Consider the following 16,620-nt stretch of genomic DNA (forward strand, 5'->3'; position numbering starts at 1 on the left):
AATTTTGGTTTAAAAACACTGAACTTGAGGATATGGTGCGTGAAGCTGAGCGGCCTCAGGGGTTGGTTTGGTTGGGTTTGAACCGAGCGGGCTGGGGCCGTGTGCTCCCCCTCTGCACGTCAGCTCTGTGTGGCTGAGGGGAGCACTGCTAACCTGAGGTTCCCTCGACAGGAAACGCATCTGTTTTCTCCCAGGAGGTCGCAGTGCCCCTCTGTCTGTGCTCAGGATGTGTTTTCTTTCTCTCTTCCTGAAAGCAGTTGAGTTATTAAGATGAACCATTTTGTCTTTTTCCCCGTGCTGAATGCTGTGACACCAGCTCTGATTCCTGAGGCACAGCAGTGTTTTCCAACCGTATTTCCTGGTCCGTGGGCACTGACTGCTGCCATTATTTGTCTTTCCATTTTCTGGCAGCTGCTCAGACGTCCTCCCCTGGGGGGAGTGTGCCCCTCCTGCAGGTGAAGGATGGTCCTTCGTGTCTTGAGCTCAGGCTGCTCTGTCTTCCATCCATGGGGTGCGAGCAGAACACGCCCCGAAAACCTCTCAGCTGATGCACAACAAAAGTCTGCATGGGGACACAGGGGGTGGCAGGGGGGAGAAAGGGGCTCCGGGCCTCACCTGAGCTCTGGGGATGGATGAAACAGTTTAATTTTGGGGTAAAGGCAGATACTGTAACTCCTCCTTGGAAGGTTTGTTGCTCTTGTGTTGGTTGCTTGCTTGCTTTTTTCCCCCTTCCCCATTGTAACCCGCTCTGCCTTCACCACTGTTCGGAATACAGTGAGCCCAGAACGTGCCTTTATCGCTATTATTTTTTTAACATGTATAAGACGTGTGCGGGGTGAGGAGGAACAAATTGCCGAGCTGTTGCCACCTCCTTCCTTCCTGCACCCCCTGCGCCTCCGGGCCGAGCCCTGCCGGTCCTCCCATCGCTCCCCAGCTCAAGGAAATGGGCTGAAATGAGCTCTTCCCCCGGCCGGCTCCCCCTGCGTCCTCCCTGCTGGAAACTCAGCGCGCCCGAGCCCTGTGTCACACTTTCCCCTCCCGACCTGCTCGCTCTGCCTGCACGAACCCCGCGTGAAGCAGCAGTGGCGATTCACACCCCGCTCCGCGGAGCTCTGCTGCTCTTCTGCTTTCGTTTCACCGCACCCTGCCCCGCTCCCCCTGCGTCTCTCCTCCTCCGCGTGCATGCAGCATCCCGTCCTGCCCCGGCCTCGTGTGCCCCACGAACCCCTCCCTGCCCCACAGACGTGGCTCAGAGCCCCAGCGCTGCGCCGAGAGCAGCAGGAGAGGAGGAAAAAGGGCTCCGTGCTCAGCGCGGGGTGGGCACAGTGACCCCACAGCCCCGCTCCCCACATCTCCCCACGGCCGTGACGTTGGTGGGGCCGTGTCGCTGCCCGCGGTGACTCAGAAGCGCTGCGCTCGGGAGGCGGCAGCACAGGAATAGTCACACCGCGGCCGCCCGCGACGCGGAGGGAGTGGCTGCCGAAATACTTCAGGGCTGCGCTAAGCGACTAAAAATACGTGCCGGGCCCTCCTCCTCCTCCTCGTTTTTCCTTTTGATTTTTTTTTTTTGTTGTTGCTGTATTTTTTGTTTTTCCTTTCTTCCTTCTTGTTTCGGGCCGTTCCAGGCCCTGGGGGCAGCGCAGCCTCTCCGTGCTCCCCGCAGGGATTTGGGGCAGTGGTTCTGTTGGCCAGGCCCGGTTCTTCCCCCCCCCGGGCGGCCCTGGGCCCTTTGGGTCGGTACCGATGGCAGCGGGACTCACGGCGCTGGCACTGCAGGGCTGTCCCTCGAGCGGGCCCCACGTGGAACAGATATGGGGAACGTTCAGGGGAAATGGGGTCAGGGTGAGGAGGAGTGTGGGTGCTGTTTGTGGCAGTACCCCCTGGGACCCCACGGCGGCGTACAAATCCTAACAGATCCGCGGTGTATCGGGGGACAAAGGGTCAGAGCAGCGCAGACCGAGGACGCGTCGGGACAGCGCAGGGTTGTGCCCCTTCATTAAGCGCTCATTAGGACGAAGAAGCACTGCCTGAAATTGGGGACGTGGAGCAATGGGGCCGCGCTCACAGCTCCCAGCGCAGCACGAGGGGGGGGGGGAAATGTGGGGCTCCCCGCCCCGTGGCACCGTCCCCGTCCCCATCCGCGGGCCCCCCCGGCCCGGAAGGACCGAACCGGCCGTGCAGGCCGCGCCCGTAATGATGGGGTTGGGCGGGAAGGGCCGGCCCGGCCCCGGGGCCTCGCTCCCCGCCTGCCCCGGGCCCCAGCACGGCGACGGGCGGTGGGGGAGGGGTAAGGGGGGGGAGGGGGGGTCCCTCCGCCGCCTCACGCGGGCGGTGACGTCAGCGCTGACGCCGCACCGCCCCCTCAGCCGCCCGCGGACTCAGCCGTGACGCGCGGGGCCACCGCCGCGCCGCCTCGGAGCGGGGGGAATGGGACCGGGACCGGGACCGGGACCGGGGCGCGAAGCGCGGCCCAACTCGCTACCCGTCGGACAGGGACGGCCCCGCCGCCCCCGCCCCTCTTTCCCTCCCTTTGTGCCCGTGAGTCCCGGCGGGGCCCACGTGCGGCCCCTCCCCCGCCATGACGTCAGCCCGGCGGCCCTCGCGCTGTTGTGCGCCGTTCCCGGCGGTCGCCACGGAGACGGCGGAGCCAGGAGGGGGCGTGGCCACCGCCGCCGCGCTTCCCCCCGCCCCGGGAGGCGGAGCCACGCCCCTTATGCAAATTGAGGCGTGCGAGGACGTCATGTGCAGCCAATGGCAGCGCCGCGCGGTGAGGTCACCGCCGCCGCGCCGCCGTATTTAAAGCGGCGCGGGGCCCGCGGCGGCGGCAGACGCGTGTGTGCGCGCGGAGGAGCGGGGCCGCGGTCGGTGCCACCGCCGCCTCCCCCGCCCTCCCCTCCCCCCGCCGGGCACCGCTCGCGCTCGGCCCCGCGCCCCCTCCTCCACGCCGACTCCCCCCCGCCCCGTTCCCCCGCAGCCGGGCGGGGGAGGAGGATGGAAACACCCTTCTACCATGATGATGTGTTGAGCGGCCTCGGCAGCGGCTTCGCCCCGACCTCCGGCAGCAGCGGGCTCCTCCTGCCCTTCCCCGGCGGCAGCATGATGAAGAAGGACGCGCTCGGCCTGGCGCTGCCTGAGCAGGTGGCGGCGGCGCTGAAGGCTCCGGGAGCGGCGGCGGCGGCGGCGGGCGCGGCGGGCGGAGAGGCGGCGGCGGGGCTGCTGGGATCCGCCGAGCTGGGGCTGCTGAAGCTGGCGTCGCCCGAGTTGGAGCGCCTCATCATCCAGTCCAACGGGCTGGTGACCACCACGCCGACCAGCGGGCAGTTCCTTTACCCCAAAGCGGCCGCCTCGGAGGAGCAGGAGTTCGCCGAGGGCTTCGTGAAGGCCCTGGAGGACTTGCACAAGCAGAACCAGTTGGGCGGCGGCGGCGGCCCCAACGGGGGAGCGGCGGCGGCGGCGGGAGGAGGAGGAGGCGGAGGAGGAGGCGGCGGGGGAGAGCTGCCCGCCGCCGGCCTGGCCCCGGAGCCGCCGGTGTACGCCAACCTCAGTACGTATCCCGCCGTCAGCTACGCCGCCGAGCCCGGGCCGTTCGCGGCCCCGCAGCCCCGGCTGCCTCCTCCCCCCCCGCCGCCGCTGAAGGACGAACCGCAGATCGTGCCCGAGGTGCCGAGCTTCGGAGAGAGCCCTCCGCTGTCCCCCATCGACATGGACACGCAGGAGCGCATCAAAGCGGAGCGGAAACGGCTGAGGAACCGCATCGCCGCCTCCAAATGCCGCAAAAGGAAACTGGAGCGCATCTCCCGCCTGGAGGAGAAGGTGAAGAGCCTCAAGAGCCAGAACACGGAGCTGGCCTCCACCGCCAGCCTGCTCCGCGAGCAGGTGGCCCAGCTCAAGCAGAAGGTGCTCAGCCACGTCAACAGCGGCTGCCAGCTCCTCCCGCAGCCCCAGCACCAGGTGCCGGCCTACTGAGGGCCCACGGACCCCTCCCCCCCCGCCCCGGGCCCACGCGGTGGCCGAGGGACCCACCCCACCCCCCCCCCCGGGCCTGGCGGGGCCGCGGAGGACTGAGGGGAACCGGGGGAGAAGCGCGGACTGTGGGGGAGAGCGCCCCCCGGGGGCTGGAGGACTGCCGAGCGCCCCACGGACTGAGGGGCTGCGGAGGGCGCCCCCTGGTGGGCTGGGGGACCCCCGCCCCAGCGCGGACCTTGATGGGGGGGGCTCCGGAGGAATTGACTATGGGGGGAGGGGGGGGGACCCCTTCTTTTCTCCCCGCAACGGACTCTGAGGGGCTCTCCCCGCCCCCGCGGAGCGGCTGCGGTCCCGCGTGGCCTCGGCCCCGCCACATTCCACTGAGGCCCCGCAGTAAAAACGCCGCTCAGGAACCGCGTCTGCGCTGTGTGCGTCGTCGGGGGGGGGAGGGGTGAAGGGGGGGGTGGGGGTGGGGAAGAGGAACCGGGAGTGGGGGACGGGGGGCGGCGGGGGCGGTGCGGGCAGGAAGCCGAGAGAGCGGCTGCCATCTTGGGTGGGGGAGGGGAAGGGGGGGGCGGGAAGAGGGAGGGGGGAGATTGGGGTTCCCCGGGGGTGCAGTGGGGATGGGGGGAGCCCCTGGGATCCTGGGGGGGGTGGTGGTACTGGGAGGCGGTGCCTTCGGGTGGTGGACGGGGTTTGGGTGTTTCTTGGGGGGGGAATCTGGGGTCACGGGGGTGGGGGAATGGACACCGACCGCAGTAGGAGCTCAGTCCTTCCCAGCTGCCGACACGGGGGGAGGGGGGGGCACCCAATCTCACCTTCCCCCCTCAGCGCCGGCTGCGCTGCCTCCACGGAGTACCCTCAGTGGGGATGGGACCCCGGGGACGTGGGGGGACCGAGGGGGGGGGGGGTCATGGGTGCGCGTCGCTGCCACCCGACCCCGGGATCCTTCTCAGTACTGGGGCACTGTTTCGGGGTGAGCTTCCCCCCCCCCAGCCCTTTCCTTCCTGCTCCTCCGTGCTGCAGCCTGCCGCGGCCCCGCTGCTGTGCCACAACCCCCCCGTCCCCCCCCGGCCCGGAGCTGTTTCCTCCCCCCCCAGCGCCGGGAGCGCCCCAGGGTGCGCCTCGTGCCTCGGTTTCCCCGGAATGAGGCCCTTCCCGGAACGCGTTTGGAGCTGTGGGGCGGCGGCGGCGGTGGCATAGGGCGGGGTGGTGGCACCGGGAAGGGTGGGGACCTATTGCAGCTCCGGTGAGGGCTGTGCCGGGCCGGGCTGTGCCAATACGGAACGTCCCGGCCCCCGGGGGCTGGCGGGGAGCCCGGCCAACTGCGGCCGTGCTGGGGCTGCAGCCGGCACGGCGTGCCCCAGGACCCCACGTCCTCGTATCCCCCGTGCCTCGTGTCTGCACCACGTCCTCACGTCCCCACATCCTCGTGCCCAAACTCCCTTCTCCCCAAGTACGTTCCCCATTGTCCCCGTTCCCACAATCTCCGCGCTGTTCCATCCCTACATCCCTATTCCCGTGCGTCCCCGCCTCCCCCCGCCCCCAAGTCCCCGTGTCCCCGTGTATGTTTCCAGATCCCCAAACCGTCCTCGCGTCCCATCCTCCTGTCCCCATATCCCCGCATCCCCACGTCCCCGCCCCGCGTCCCACTGCACCCGAGGCACGAAGGGGGGGTTCGGGGGGGGGGGGGGGGCGGGGGGAATTCTCCCTCCCGGTGCTGCATCGCCGACCGGTGCCGATAGGGGGCACCGCTGTTCCCCCCCCCCGCACCCCCGGGGCACATAAAGGCGGCGGCAGCGGCGGCAGAGACGGCAGAGCGGCCCCGGCAGCACCGAGGCGGCACCGGTTGGGACGGCGGCACCGGACCGGGCCGAGTCGGGTCGGGAATGGCGCGGGTGCTGTTGCTGTGCTGTGCTGCCCTGCTGGCGGCAGGTAACGGGCAGGGTGGGGGCACCGGGTGGGCACCGGGATGGCTGCGGGATGCTGGGCAGCATGAGAAGGGTCCGCGGGGTCTGCCCACCCCCGGGGGGGCTCTGCCGTGACGTGATGGTGTGTGGGTGCCTCGGCACACTGGGGGAATCTGGGGCTGAGTCCCCACTCGGGGCGCAGGGGTGGCACGTGGATGGTGTGGGGCCGATGCCCCCACACTGCCCATCCCCGGAGGACAGCAGAGCCACTGCCACGTGGTCCTGGGGGGGGCCGGGTGCCCGCTGGGTCTGCTCGGTGCCCCCTGGGCAGGGCCGGAGCTGCTCCTCCCGTTGTGCAAACAGGAAAGTAGTGATAAGAGCAGAGCTGGCACAGCTCTGTGCTGCCCATGGGGCTGTGGGTGCCCCAGGCTGGCGTGGCCCCATAGCTGGGGGGCCCAACATCTCTGCAGCGCTGCTCTCATCATCCCCAGCTCCAAATGCTGCAGTGGCTTCGCAGCCTCCTGCCCCTCCCTGGGCCACGTTTGGGGTTGGGCCCCATCCCCACGGCCCGGCTCTCTCCTTAGGGACAATCCATGGGGTGGCAGCATCAATGTCGCAGCCGCAGTCGGGCTCTCCCGCAGGTGTCACCACGCAGACACACCAAGGGCCATCACTCAGCCCCGGGACAACTGAACCTCATCTGCAGGACTCAGCTCCCAGCAATGAGAGCTCAGCAACACCTCCACCTGCACCGCACACCACCACCGCAGCGCCATCTTCGACCATGAGCACCTCCAGCTTTGGGCCTCTGTGCACCTCTTCAGGAGCAGCATTTCTGTCCATGACATCAAGCTCGGCCCCGCCGACCTCGACCCCATCCAACCCAACCACACTGCACAGCCACACGTGGTCCCCAAGCGCAGTGCCGACCCCATCCCCCCCTGGGTACCCCACTCCCACCTCCGTGGAAGCTCGGGGCCGACACCCTGGGTGAGCCCCATGGGGTGGGATGGGGGGGGTGGGGCTGTGCGGTGCTCACAGTCCCTCCCCACGCTGTGGGATGTGCTCAGGGGGCTCTGGGTGCTGCCGTGTGTTCCTGTCCCCACGGCAGTGCTCCGGTTCCCGGGGTTAGGGGGCTGTGCTCGTGGGGGGTGCGGGTCCCAGAGGGAGGAAACTTCTGTCCCTTCACACCACCCTAAATCCACTTCGGTGGGGTGTTGTGTTCTCCCCCTTTCTTGCCTGGTGCCATGGGAGGTGTCCCAGGCACTCGGGTGGGCTCTGGCTAACGGGGTGCCCGTCTCGCCCCACAGCGCAGCTCCCCTCCAAATCCAACCCCGGGGTGGTGGTGGTCGTCTGCGTGTTCGTGGCGGTGCTGGTGGGGGCCGTGGCCATGCTGCTGGTGCGGCTGTGCCGCTGCAGGACGTCCCGCTTCCAGCAGCTGGACGAGGTGCCCATGGTGCGTGGGAGGGGGGGGGGGGCTGGGGGGCGGCGGGGGGCGGCAGGGGCTCCATCTCTCACCCCAATCTCTCTCCTTCCTTAGGGCAAAGTGTCGGAGGGGTCCCCCTTCGCCCGCCTCCCCCCGCGGTGATCCCGCTGTGCCCAATAAAGACGCTGCAGCCCCGGCTTTGGTTTCCCACCTGCGCTGCTCCCCGTGGGTGTCAGATCCACGGGGGGGGGGGGGTTGGACCCCGAGCACTCTGGGGTCGGGGCTGGGACGGAGGTTCCGGGGCACGGATGGAGGAGGAGCACGGGGCGGGGGGGGCTGCAAGGTGTCCCCCCCCCAGCGGGGTGGGCTGGAGGGAGGGCGCGAGCGGGCAGGCACGCACATCGCCTTCCTTCTGCTCGGCTGCACTCGGCCGAGGCTGCGGCGCGATCCGGTAATGGGGGCGGGTGTGGGGCTGGGGGTGATGTGGAGAAGCGGGGACGGGGACGGGGGGGCGAGTCAGCACCGGACAATGGGGAGGGGTGTGTCGGCGGCACCTGGGGAGCGCCCGGGGCTGCTCCGGTCTTTGGGGAAGGGGCTTTGGGGCTCGGCGGTGCTCCGCGGTGGGGCGTGCGGCCGTCCCCGCGGCCTCGGGTCCCCGTCCCTCGGGGATAGCGGTGAGCCGACGTCGGGGGGTTCTGCGGCGGCCACGGGGGGGGTCCGGTGCTCCTCTGAGCCCCGAGCCGCCGCGCCGAGCCCCGTCCATAGCGGCAGAGTGGAAATGTAAACGGCCCCTCTGCTCCCCACGCCCCACCGAGGGGGGACCCGGAGCCCCCACTCACCCCCCCCTCCCCCCCCCACGCAGCCACGATGCGACGGAGCCGAACGGCGCTGCCCTTCCTGAGCGCGGAGGTGAGAGCGCAGCGGACCGGGCACCGGGAACGGGATGGGGGGGGGGGAACCGGAGCGGGTATTTGGGGGGTACCGGGGCGGCTGAGGGGGATCCCCGGTGGGAGCGTCCCAGCACGGCGCCTCCAGGCAGCAATCAGCGTGCTGATGGTGCTCGGAGTTAATTATCCTCCTAATGGGCTGTTAATTATTATTCACCTCTGCGTAATCGCGCGCCGGCTCCGGGGGATTTTCCAGCGGGATCCCGGGAGGGGAGGGGGCACACGGAGCTGCCGGGACATCCCCCGGTGTCCCCCGGGATCGTGTTCCCCCCACATTTCAGGATCCCCGGGGAGGGGGTGGGGATGAGGACACGGGAGCATTGCACCCCGGAGACCTCCCCGAGCCCCTCACCGCCCCCCTCCCGCGGTTCCCGTGTCCCCCGCAGCGCTGCCGCGACGCCGTCGAGGCCGCCCCGTCGGGACCGGGGTCGGTGCCGGGCGCCGTCCGCCGCCGCTTCTCCGGGACTCCGCTGCTGCCTCCGCTGGGCTGCCGGGGGGGCCCCGAGCCCGAGGGCTCCCGCGTGGTGTTCACCATTGAGGAGAGCGGCCCCAGCAGCGGTGACGAAGCCGAACCCCCCCGGTAAGCGGCGCCGGTGCGGGGCTGCCCGGAACTCAGTGCTCCCGGGGAACCGGGGGGTTCTGCTCAACGCCGGGACGGGAGATGGGGGGGTACCGGGGTTATGCGGGTGGGGTAACGCAACCGGCTTCAGCACCGGGGAACGGACAGCGGCCCCGAGGGGTGGGGACGGAGAGGTGGGCAGGAGCCCGTCCCGTCCCCATGACCCCGTCCCCAGTCCCGGTGGTGCCCCCCCCCAGCTCGTCCCCGCTCGGAGTTGGCCTCACTCCTCCCCTGGCACCGCCGCATCGTTATTTTGGGGCCGCTCCCGTCCCCCTCCCCCGGGGCCGTCCCATCCGGGGGGGCCGCCTCCAGCCCGGCCCCGGCTCCGGTGTCACCCACCGTCCCCCCCCGCGCACGGACACGTGTCCCCGCCCGGGGGGGGGTGGCCGGGCAGTGTCCCGCGGTCCGGCCCAGCCGTGCTGTCCCATGGGCTCCCGGCTGCCAGGCGGGGACAGCTCTGTCCCCACCCCGCTGTCCCATCCCCCCCCCTCGCCCCCCGCCCCGTGCCAGGATGTCGCAACACCCCCCGATGTCCTCATGCTCGCACCCAGCGGGTCCCCTCCTCCGCACCCCCCACCCGATGCCTCCGGGGGTCCCAAGGGTGCCGCCGTGCCTGGGGGCCCCCCCCTGGCTCCCTGCCACCCCCGGGATATTTTGGCCCTCGCCGCAGACAGCAGGTACCGCTGCGTCACCGGGTCAGGGGACACCCGGCTCCCACGGCCAGGATGGGGCCACGCGTGTCCCTGGGGGTCCCAACCAACGGGCTCCGTGTCCCCACACCAGGCAGTGGGGAGCAGTGTGGGGGGGCCCAGGGTTGGCTCTCGTGGGTCTCCTGGTGACACTGTGGCACGGTCGCTGTGTGTACCTGGGCTGCTCTGGGCTCGGCCGTGCCCCCTGGTGACACCATCCCTGTCTGTCTCGGATGCTCCGGGCACGGCCCCGTCCCTCGGTGTCCCCCCCCCCCGGGTCCTCACCACATCCCCCCCCATCGCTCCACGCGCATCCCGTGCCGTGTGTGAGACACGTGGGGCACAGCGTGGCACTGCTGCTCCCGTCCGTGCAGAGCATCCTCAGCCCACGGCGCAGCTGCCGCCTCGGGGACAGGAGGGCACCCGGTGGCACCGGGCCGTGTGCCCGCGAGCCGCGCTCACGTGGAGCTGCAGGAGCCCTTGGGGCGCCGGGGGGGGGGGGCCGGACCAGACAGTTGTTTAATTTCTCAGGCACGAGTGGGAGGGGGATGGAAAATTTCCCGGGACCGCGGGGGGGAACGGCCGCGCACTTCCTGCTCCGCACCGCTCGCATCCCCCGTGGGTCCGGACCCCCAGCGGAGCCATGCTGCCGTCCCCGGGGGTGTCGTCGCCGGTGGGGTCCCCACGGGGGTCCCCCCGCAATTCCCCTGTGCTGTTCAGGAGGCTGAGGGTGAACCAGAGCATCCGCCTGCAGCGCCGCTTCACCGTGGCGCATCCCCTCGGGTAAGGGGGGGTCCGAGAGGGGTCCTGAGCGCGTGGGGGTGGCAGTGGGGAATGGGGACGGGGTCAGCGTGGCCGCCTTCGGTGTGTCCTCACTGGTGGGGACGTGGAGCTGAGCTGGTGGGGCTGAGCTGCGCTGGGGGGGGGCAGTGGTGGCTGAGGACAGGCGCACTCATAGCGGTGATGGGTGCAGTGGGGCCGCTGGGGTCTGTCTGTGGGGTATCTGACCACAGCTGGGGGCACGGCAGGGGGAGGGCAGTGGGATGCGGGGACAGGAGGCACTGACTCCCACCCTGGGGGGGCCAGGGCGCTGCGGGGAGTAGCAGTGCCCTCCCCAAAGGCAGCAGCACCTATTTATAGCGGCCCCAGCCCCCCCTCCCCCCGCTGCCTGACACCGTGCGCATGGAAACTATTTCTGAGTTCAGCACCAGAGCCGCCGTCCCGGCTGTGCCCCCCCCCACACACAGCCCCCACCCCGGAGTGTGCCACGGCCATCGTGGGGAGCACGTGTGTGTGTGTGTGCGTGTGTGTGTGTGCCCACCCCACACCTCGGTGACACCGAGCCCGGGTCGGGGCCGTCCCTGCTGTGGCAGTGGGGTCAGAGGTGGCCGAGCAGTGCCGGAGGGGGAACAAACCCCCAATTGAGCCGCAGTGCTGCAGGAGCCACAATGCTGCTTTGTGTCCCCGTACCATCGGGGACGTGGGGCAGAGGCCGACAGTGGGGCCGGGGGATGCAGCCGAGCGGCCACAGCCCGTCCCGGAGGCACTCGTGCATCGGGTAGGTCCGGTGGGGGGTGGGGGGGACGGGGACACGCGGCCCCACTCTTTCCCTGAGGTGACACGTCCCCGTCCCCATGGCGGCGCTGGGAGGGCACGGATGCCGGTGACTCTTGCTGCGTCCCCGTCGCAGCCGTTCCCATGACCCGGGGGCAGTGGGGCGGCAGCTGCCACGGGGACAGCGTGGGGCCTCCATCTGTCCCCGTGCCTCGTGTCCCCCGTGGGCTGCACGGCTCCGCGTGGCACCGCCCCACCGCGTCCCCAGGGGCCGGCGCTCGGCTTCCCCCCCTCCCCCCCCCGAGGTTTCTGTCCTTCGATGTCCCCTGGCTCCGTGTCCTGGATTGGTCCCCTGTGGGGCGCAGCGCTCCGGGCTACGGCTGATGGAGACTTTCGAGGACTGCGGTGCCGGGGACGTTGGGACGAGGGATGACGTGGGACAGCCCACTTTCACCAGTGGGACGGATCCCTGCTTCGTCCTGGTTGTGAACGGGGGCGGCAGCGGCGTCCCCAACGCTCCCGGTGCCCCCGCCCGCCCCGTTCCAGCTCCGTCCCCTTTCCCCGCAGCTTTGACCTGGAGAATGGCCCCCCGGGCAGGGGTCCGCTGGAGCCGCAGTGCAGCCCGGGCGCGGGGCTGGTGCTGCAGGGCGCCTTCCCCCACGGCCAACGCCGCGAGTCCTTCCTCTACCGCTCCGACAGCGACTACGACCTGTCCCCCAAGGCCATGTCCCGCAACTCCTCCACCGCCAGCGACCTGTGAGTCAGCCCCGACCCTCGGCCCCCGCCCCCATCCCGCTCCCCCCCCCCCCCTCACCCCCTCTTCGCTCCCCACAGGCACGGGGAAGACATGATCGTCACGCCGTTCGCCCAGGTGCGGCCCCACGGCAAAGAGGGGGCACGTCCCCGTGTCCCCCCCATCCGCAGCGCTATGGGGGGGGCTGGGGGGTCGCAGCCCATCCCCATCCCCTCTCGCACCCCCAGGTCCTGGCCAGCCTGCGCACCGTGCGCACCAACGTGACGGTGCTGCTGCGCCTCCAGGAGCGCGTGGGCACCAAGTGAGTGGGGGGTGAGTGGGGGGCGAGTGGGGAGTGAGTGGGGGGTGGGGGGGGCACGGTGCGGTGCTCAGCTCTGTGTGCTCCGCAGGTGGGCGTCGAGCAGCAGCCTCCCCTCCGCCAGCAGGGCCGGGCTGTCCGGTGAGTGCCCCGTGGGGACAAACGGGGGGGAGGCCCCGGGGTGGGGGTGTGTGTGTGGGGGGGGGAGACGCGGTGTCTCCTCGCCCGTGGGGTGCAGCGATGGCTTTGCCCTTTGGGATCCATGTCGGGTTTTCGTCGGCTCCGTCCGCCCTTCGCGCAGCGGTCGCGGCGGAGCGGCTCCCGCTGACGTCAGACCTTCCATTAATAAACCCCCGGGCGGTGCGTGGGGCCCCGCGGGATCCCCGGGCCGGGCGTCACCTCGGGGCGAGACGTGGGGTCGGCGTGACACCATGCTGTGCACCGGGGACGGCCTCAGCGCCCGCTCAGCACCGCTCCCCGCCCCCCCCCCGTCCCACCGCAGCCCCGCGGGGCTGTGAGCATCCTTCGGTGGGGTCGGCGGGGCCGGGCCCCCACTCGCGTCCCCGCGCCCGGCCGTGACGCCGCGCCGCCCCGCAGCAGAGGATGCTCAGCAGAAGCTGTCTCTGGAGACCCTGGAGGAGCTGGACTGGTGCCTGGAGCAGCTGGAGACGCTGCAGACGCGGCACTCGGTCGGCGAGATGGCCTCCAACAAGGTGGGCACCCCGCGGGGGGGTCGTCCCGTGGGGTGGGGGGACGGGACACAGGGGCTGCCCCGCACGGCGCTCAGCCCCATCCGCTGCCGCCCGCAGTTCAAGCGGATGCTGAGCCGGGAGCTGTCGCACCTCTCGGAGAGCGGCCGCTCGGGGAACCAGGTGTCCGAGTACATCTCCAGCACCTTCCTGGGTGAGCTCCCCCCGCAGCTCGGGGCTGGCGGACCGCTGCTGCCCGGAGCTGCGTGAGCGTCACCGGGCAGCGCCTTTCGCGTTATGCAAAGGGTTTTGGGGAGCGCGGCGGGGCTTTCCTGGGGGCCGCCCCGGGGGTCGGCGGCTTTGGGGGCGTCACAGCTTCCATCCAAACTGGGGTACGCCGAGGGATGCGCGGCTGGGACGGGGCCGTCCCTGCGTGGGGGAACCCAGGGGACAGCCCCACGGCGGCGGGTGGATGGGGGGAGCTCCCGCCGTGTCCCCCCCCCCCGACGGTTTCCATGGCGTCGCGGTGCTATCCGCTCTGGCTGACGTCAGCCGTCGGGGAGGTCCGGGGGGGGGGCGGGGGCTGCATTCCCCCCTCACCGCCGCGGCCGCGCAGACAAACAGCACGAGGTGGAGATCCCCCCGGCGCTGCCCAAGGAGAAGGAACGGGAGCGCAGGAAGCGGCCGATGTCGCAGATCAGCGGTGTGAGGAAGCCGAGCCACGGCCCTCGCCTCGCTGCCATCCCACGTTTCGGGGTGCGCACGGAGCAGGAGGGGCTGCTGGCCAAGGTGAGCCCCCACCCCGCGCGGCTCTGCCCCACGGTGGGGTCCCAGCCCTCACAGAACCCCACCCCTCGGTCCCCAGGAGCTGCAGAACACCAACAAGTGGGGTCTCAACATCTTCAAAGTGGCCGAGTACTCAGGAAACCGCCCGCTGACGGTCCTCATGTACAGCATCTTCCAGGTGAGCACTGGGGGGGGGGTCCCCTCCAAACCCCTCCGCTCTGCTGGGGATGAACACCCCCCCCACGGTCCCCCGCCCCCCCCGCAGGAGCGTGACCTGATGAAGACGTTCCGCATCCCCGCCGACACCTTCCTCACCTACATGCTGACGCTGGAGGACCACTACCGCGCCGACGTGGCGTACCACAACAGCATCCATGCGGCCGACGTGGCGCAGTCCACCCACGTGCTCCTGTCCACGCCGGCGCTGGAGGTGAGCCCCACTCCCACGGTGCCACCAGACCCACCCGCTGCGGCCGTGACCGCCCGTGCCGCCCTTCCCCGCTCCCAGGCCGTCTTCACCGACCTCGAGATCATGGCCGCCATCTTCGCCAGCGCCATCCACGACGTTGACCACCCCGGCGTTTCCAACCAGTTCCTCATCAACACCAGTGAGCGGGGCGGAGTGGGGTGGTGGGGCGGAGTGGGGTGGTGGGGCGGAGTGGGGTGGCAGGGACGGGTTTGGGGCACGGCGGTGTGACCGGTGCCGCCCCGCAGACTCAGAGCTGGCGCTGATGTACAATGACGCTTCGGTGCTGGAGAACCACCACTTGGCCGTGGGCTTCAAACTGCTGCAGGAGGACAACTGCGACATCTTCCAGAACCTGAGCAGGAAGCAGAGGCAGTCGCTCCGCCAGATGGCCATCGATATGGTGCGCGGCGCCGCGGGGTGAGGGCCGGATCCTGCCATGGGGTCGGGCTGAGCCCTCCGCCCCGCACGCCCTGCCCAGGTGCTCGCCACTGACATGTCCAAGCACATGAACCTGCTGGCCGACCTGAAGACCATGGTGGAGACCAAGAAGGTGACCAGCCTGGGGGTGCTGCTGCTGGATAACTACTCCGACCGGATCCAGGTGGGAACGGGGACGCGGGCACTGCTGCAGCCCCCACCTCTGAGCTGTGGGGCGGCCCCTCCGGTGCCACCACCGCTGAGGGGATGCCCGGTGGTGGTCCCGGGGACGATGGCAGTGGGGTGCCCGTGCAGGTCCTGCAGAACATGGTGCACTGTGCCGACCTCAGCAACCCCACCAAGCCGCTGGAGCTGTACCGGCAGTGGACCGACCGCATCATGGCAGAGTTCTTCCACCAGGGAGACCGGGAGCGCGAGAAGGGGATGGAGATCAGCCCCATGTGTGACAAGCACACCGCCTCCGTGGAGAAGTCCCAGGTGGGGGTACGGTGTGGGGCCGGGGCCGAGGGGCACCGCAGGGGCTGAGCTCTCCCTTCCCACAGGTGGGGTTCATCGACTTCATCGCCCACCCGCTGTGGGAGACCTGGGCTGACCTGGTGCACCCCGACGCCCAGGAGATCCTGGACACGCTGGAGGACAACCGGGAGTGGTACCAGAGCATGATCCCACGCAGCCCCTCCCCACCGCCCGAGGCGGGGTCCGAGGTACCCCCCACTGACCCCAACAAGTCCCAGTTCGAGATGGAGGAGGAGGAGGGAGAGTCGGACACGGAGCCCGAGGGGCCCGAGAGCCCTTTGGAGGACAACAGCAGCTCCAAGACGCCGGCTACAGATGATTCAGAGTCGGCTGATGCTGAGGGCTTGTCACCCGGCTCCGGGGACCAGGAGGTGGACAACCAGCACGTGCTGGAGGGGACATTGCCCAAGGACAGGGCTGGTGGGGGCTGCACGGCGCCGGACCCTGAGAGCAGCAAGGAGCTGTGCCTGGACACGGAGGGGAATGTCACATTCCTGCCCCTGGGCACGTAGCAGCCCGGACGGAGGGTCCCCGTGGGGATGTGGGGCTGGGCACTGCCCCAGTGAGGGCTGTGGGCACTGCCACCGCTGGGACTGGCACGCAGAGCCACAGAGGATGGGCTCGGGGCTGGGCAGGTCCTGATGATAACGAGGATGCTGCTCGCCCCCTCCCCTGCTTCCTCCCGGTGTCCCTGCATCCAGCTGCTGGGAAAGGTCCCCGTTACCACACACAGGGCTGGAGGACACTGCTCCTGCCCCATCCCAGCCCTGGGCACGCTGCATCGCACAGAACGGTCCTCCCTGAGCACAGCGCAGCCAAAAGCATTCTGACATTGCAGTGGCACACGGCATCCGGTGCCCGAGCAGCGCGGCACAGCACCGGCTGCACGGGCACGAGGCGGAGGTGGATTTATTCGGGGACAGGTTCACTTTCGAAAGCTTTTTGTAGCTCACTTTGTACTGCCAACGTCACCCGGGCATGAGCAGCAGGAGCAGCTCTGACTGCGCTCAGCACCTCGGGCCCCACAGCCCTGGGGGGGCCCCGCTGCGTTTCGGTTTCTTCCTTCACCCTCCAGATATTAAACCTCGTTTGTTTCTCCCCCTTCCCCCGCGTGGACTCATCTCAGGGGTGCTGGGGGCAGCGTGGCCGGGTCGTGATGCGGTCGGTGGTCCCGGGACCCCTTGGGGAGCACAGAGGGCCGCGCTGTGCACTCCGACAAAGCCGAGCTCCTCCCTGGAAATGTCGCTCCGTCGCCGGCAAACACGACCCGCGAAGGTAAATATTTAATCGCCGGCTTGGCGCGGCAAGGAGCTCGCTCCCTGCTCTTCCGCATTGCTCCCGGGGGTGATGGATGGGCAAACACGGCCCCACCCGCAGCACCGCGCCGGAAAAGCCCTCCTTTCGCCCCATGGCAGCAGAGGGTCCCCACGCTCCCCCGGCCCGGCCCTGCCACCCCCTCCTTTCGCCCCAAATCTCCCGGGACGAGGGAAGACCACCCGGACCCCTGGGCCTGGCTGGGGGCGGCGGGCACCCCGCGGGTGCGGGAGGTTCTGCGGGGC

At 70.1% G+C, this 16,620-nt stretch overlaps 2 protein-coding genes and 1 long non-coding RNA gene across 4 annotated transcripts; all 3 read left to right on the forward strand.

Moving 5' to 3' along the window:
* Positions 1 to 2,893: 2,893 nt before the first annotated feature.
* Positions 2,894 to 4,377, forward strand: JUND (JunD proto-oncogene, AP-1 transcription factor subunit). Its single transcript, XM_065748750.1, has one exon. It carries the CDS (start codon positions 2,992 to 2,994, stop codon positions 3,964 to 3,966), a length of 975 nt encoding a protein of 324 aa, XP_065604822.1. The 5' UTR covers positions 2,894 to 2,991; the 3' UTR covers positions 3,967 to 4,377.
* Positions 4,378 to 6,839: 2,462 nt separating this feature from the next.
* LOC136056540 (uncharacterized) lies at positions 6,840 to 7,496 on the forward strand. The gene is made up of 3 exons (XR_010622953.1): positions 6,840 to 6,866; positions 7,187 to 7,332; positions 7,417 to 7,496. It is a non-coding gene; the product is annotated as an uncharacterized LOC136056540 (long non-coding RNA).
* Positions 7,497 to 10,111: 2,615 nt separating this feature from the next.
* Positions 10,112 to 15,877, forward strand: PDE4C (phosphodiesterase 4C). Of its 2 annotated transcripts, none has more exons than XM_065748727.1 (15): positions 10,112 to 10,340; positions 11,679 to 11,867; positions 11,946 to 11,982; positions 12,093 to 12,166; positions 12,255 to 12,304; positions 12,761 to 12,876; positions 12,973 to 13,066; positions 13,469 to 13,641; positions 13,718 to 13,816; positions 13,904 to 14,068; positions 14,147 to 14,246; positions 14,353 to 14,507; positions 14,586 to 14,708; positions 14,840 to 15,022; positions 15,088 to 15,877. In XM_065748727.1, the coding sequence occupies exons 1-15, from the start codon at positions 10,201 to 10,203 to the stop codon at positions 15,571 to 15,573; spliced, it is 2,184 nt and encodes a 727-aa protein (XP_065604799.1). In that variant the 5' UTR covers positions 10,112 to 10,200; the 3' UTR covers positions 15,574 to 15,877. The 2 variants fall into 2 exon arrangements, with proteins under 2 accessions (XP_065604799.1, XP_065604800.1); XM_065748728.1 differs by lacking the exon at positions 10,112 to 10,340 and adding an exon at positions 10,590 to 11,115.
* Positions 15,878 to 16,620: the final 743 nt, after the last annotated feature.

The sequence above is a fragment of the Cyrtonyx montezumae genome, unplaced genomic scaffold (assembly GCF_038088225.1).
Source record: "Cyrtonyx montezumae isolate F1298 unplaced genomic scaffold, pur_monq_1.0 scaffold_51, whole genome shotgun sequence".
Taxonomy (NCBI): Eukaryota; Metazoa; Chordata; class Aves; order Galliformes; family Odontophoridae; genus Cyrtonyx; species Cyrtonyx montezumae.

Coding starts and splice junctions, on each gene's coding strand:
- PDE4C (XM_065748727.1), top strand. CDS start 10,201: ATGCTGCCGTCCCCGGGGGTGTCGTCGCCGGTGGGGTCCCCACGGGGG. Junction 13,817..13,903: donor TCATGTACAGCATCTTCCAG/GTGAGCACTGGG, acceptor CCCCCCCCGCAG/GAGCGTGACCTGATGAAGAC. Junction 14,709..14,839: donor ACTACTCCGACCGGATCCAG/GTGGGAACGGGG, acceptor GTGCCCGTGCAG/GTCCTGCAGAACATGGTGCA.
- JUND (XM_065748750.1), top strand. CDS start 2,992: ATGGAAACACCCTTCTACCATGATGATGTGTTGAGCGGCCTCGGCAGC.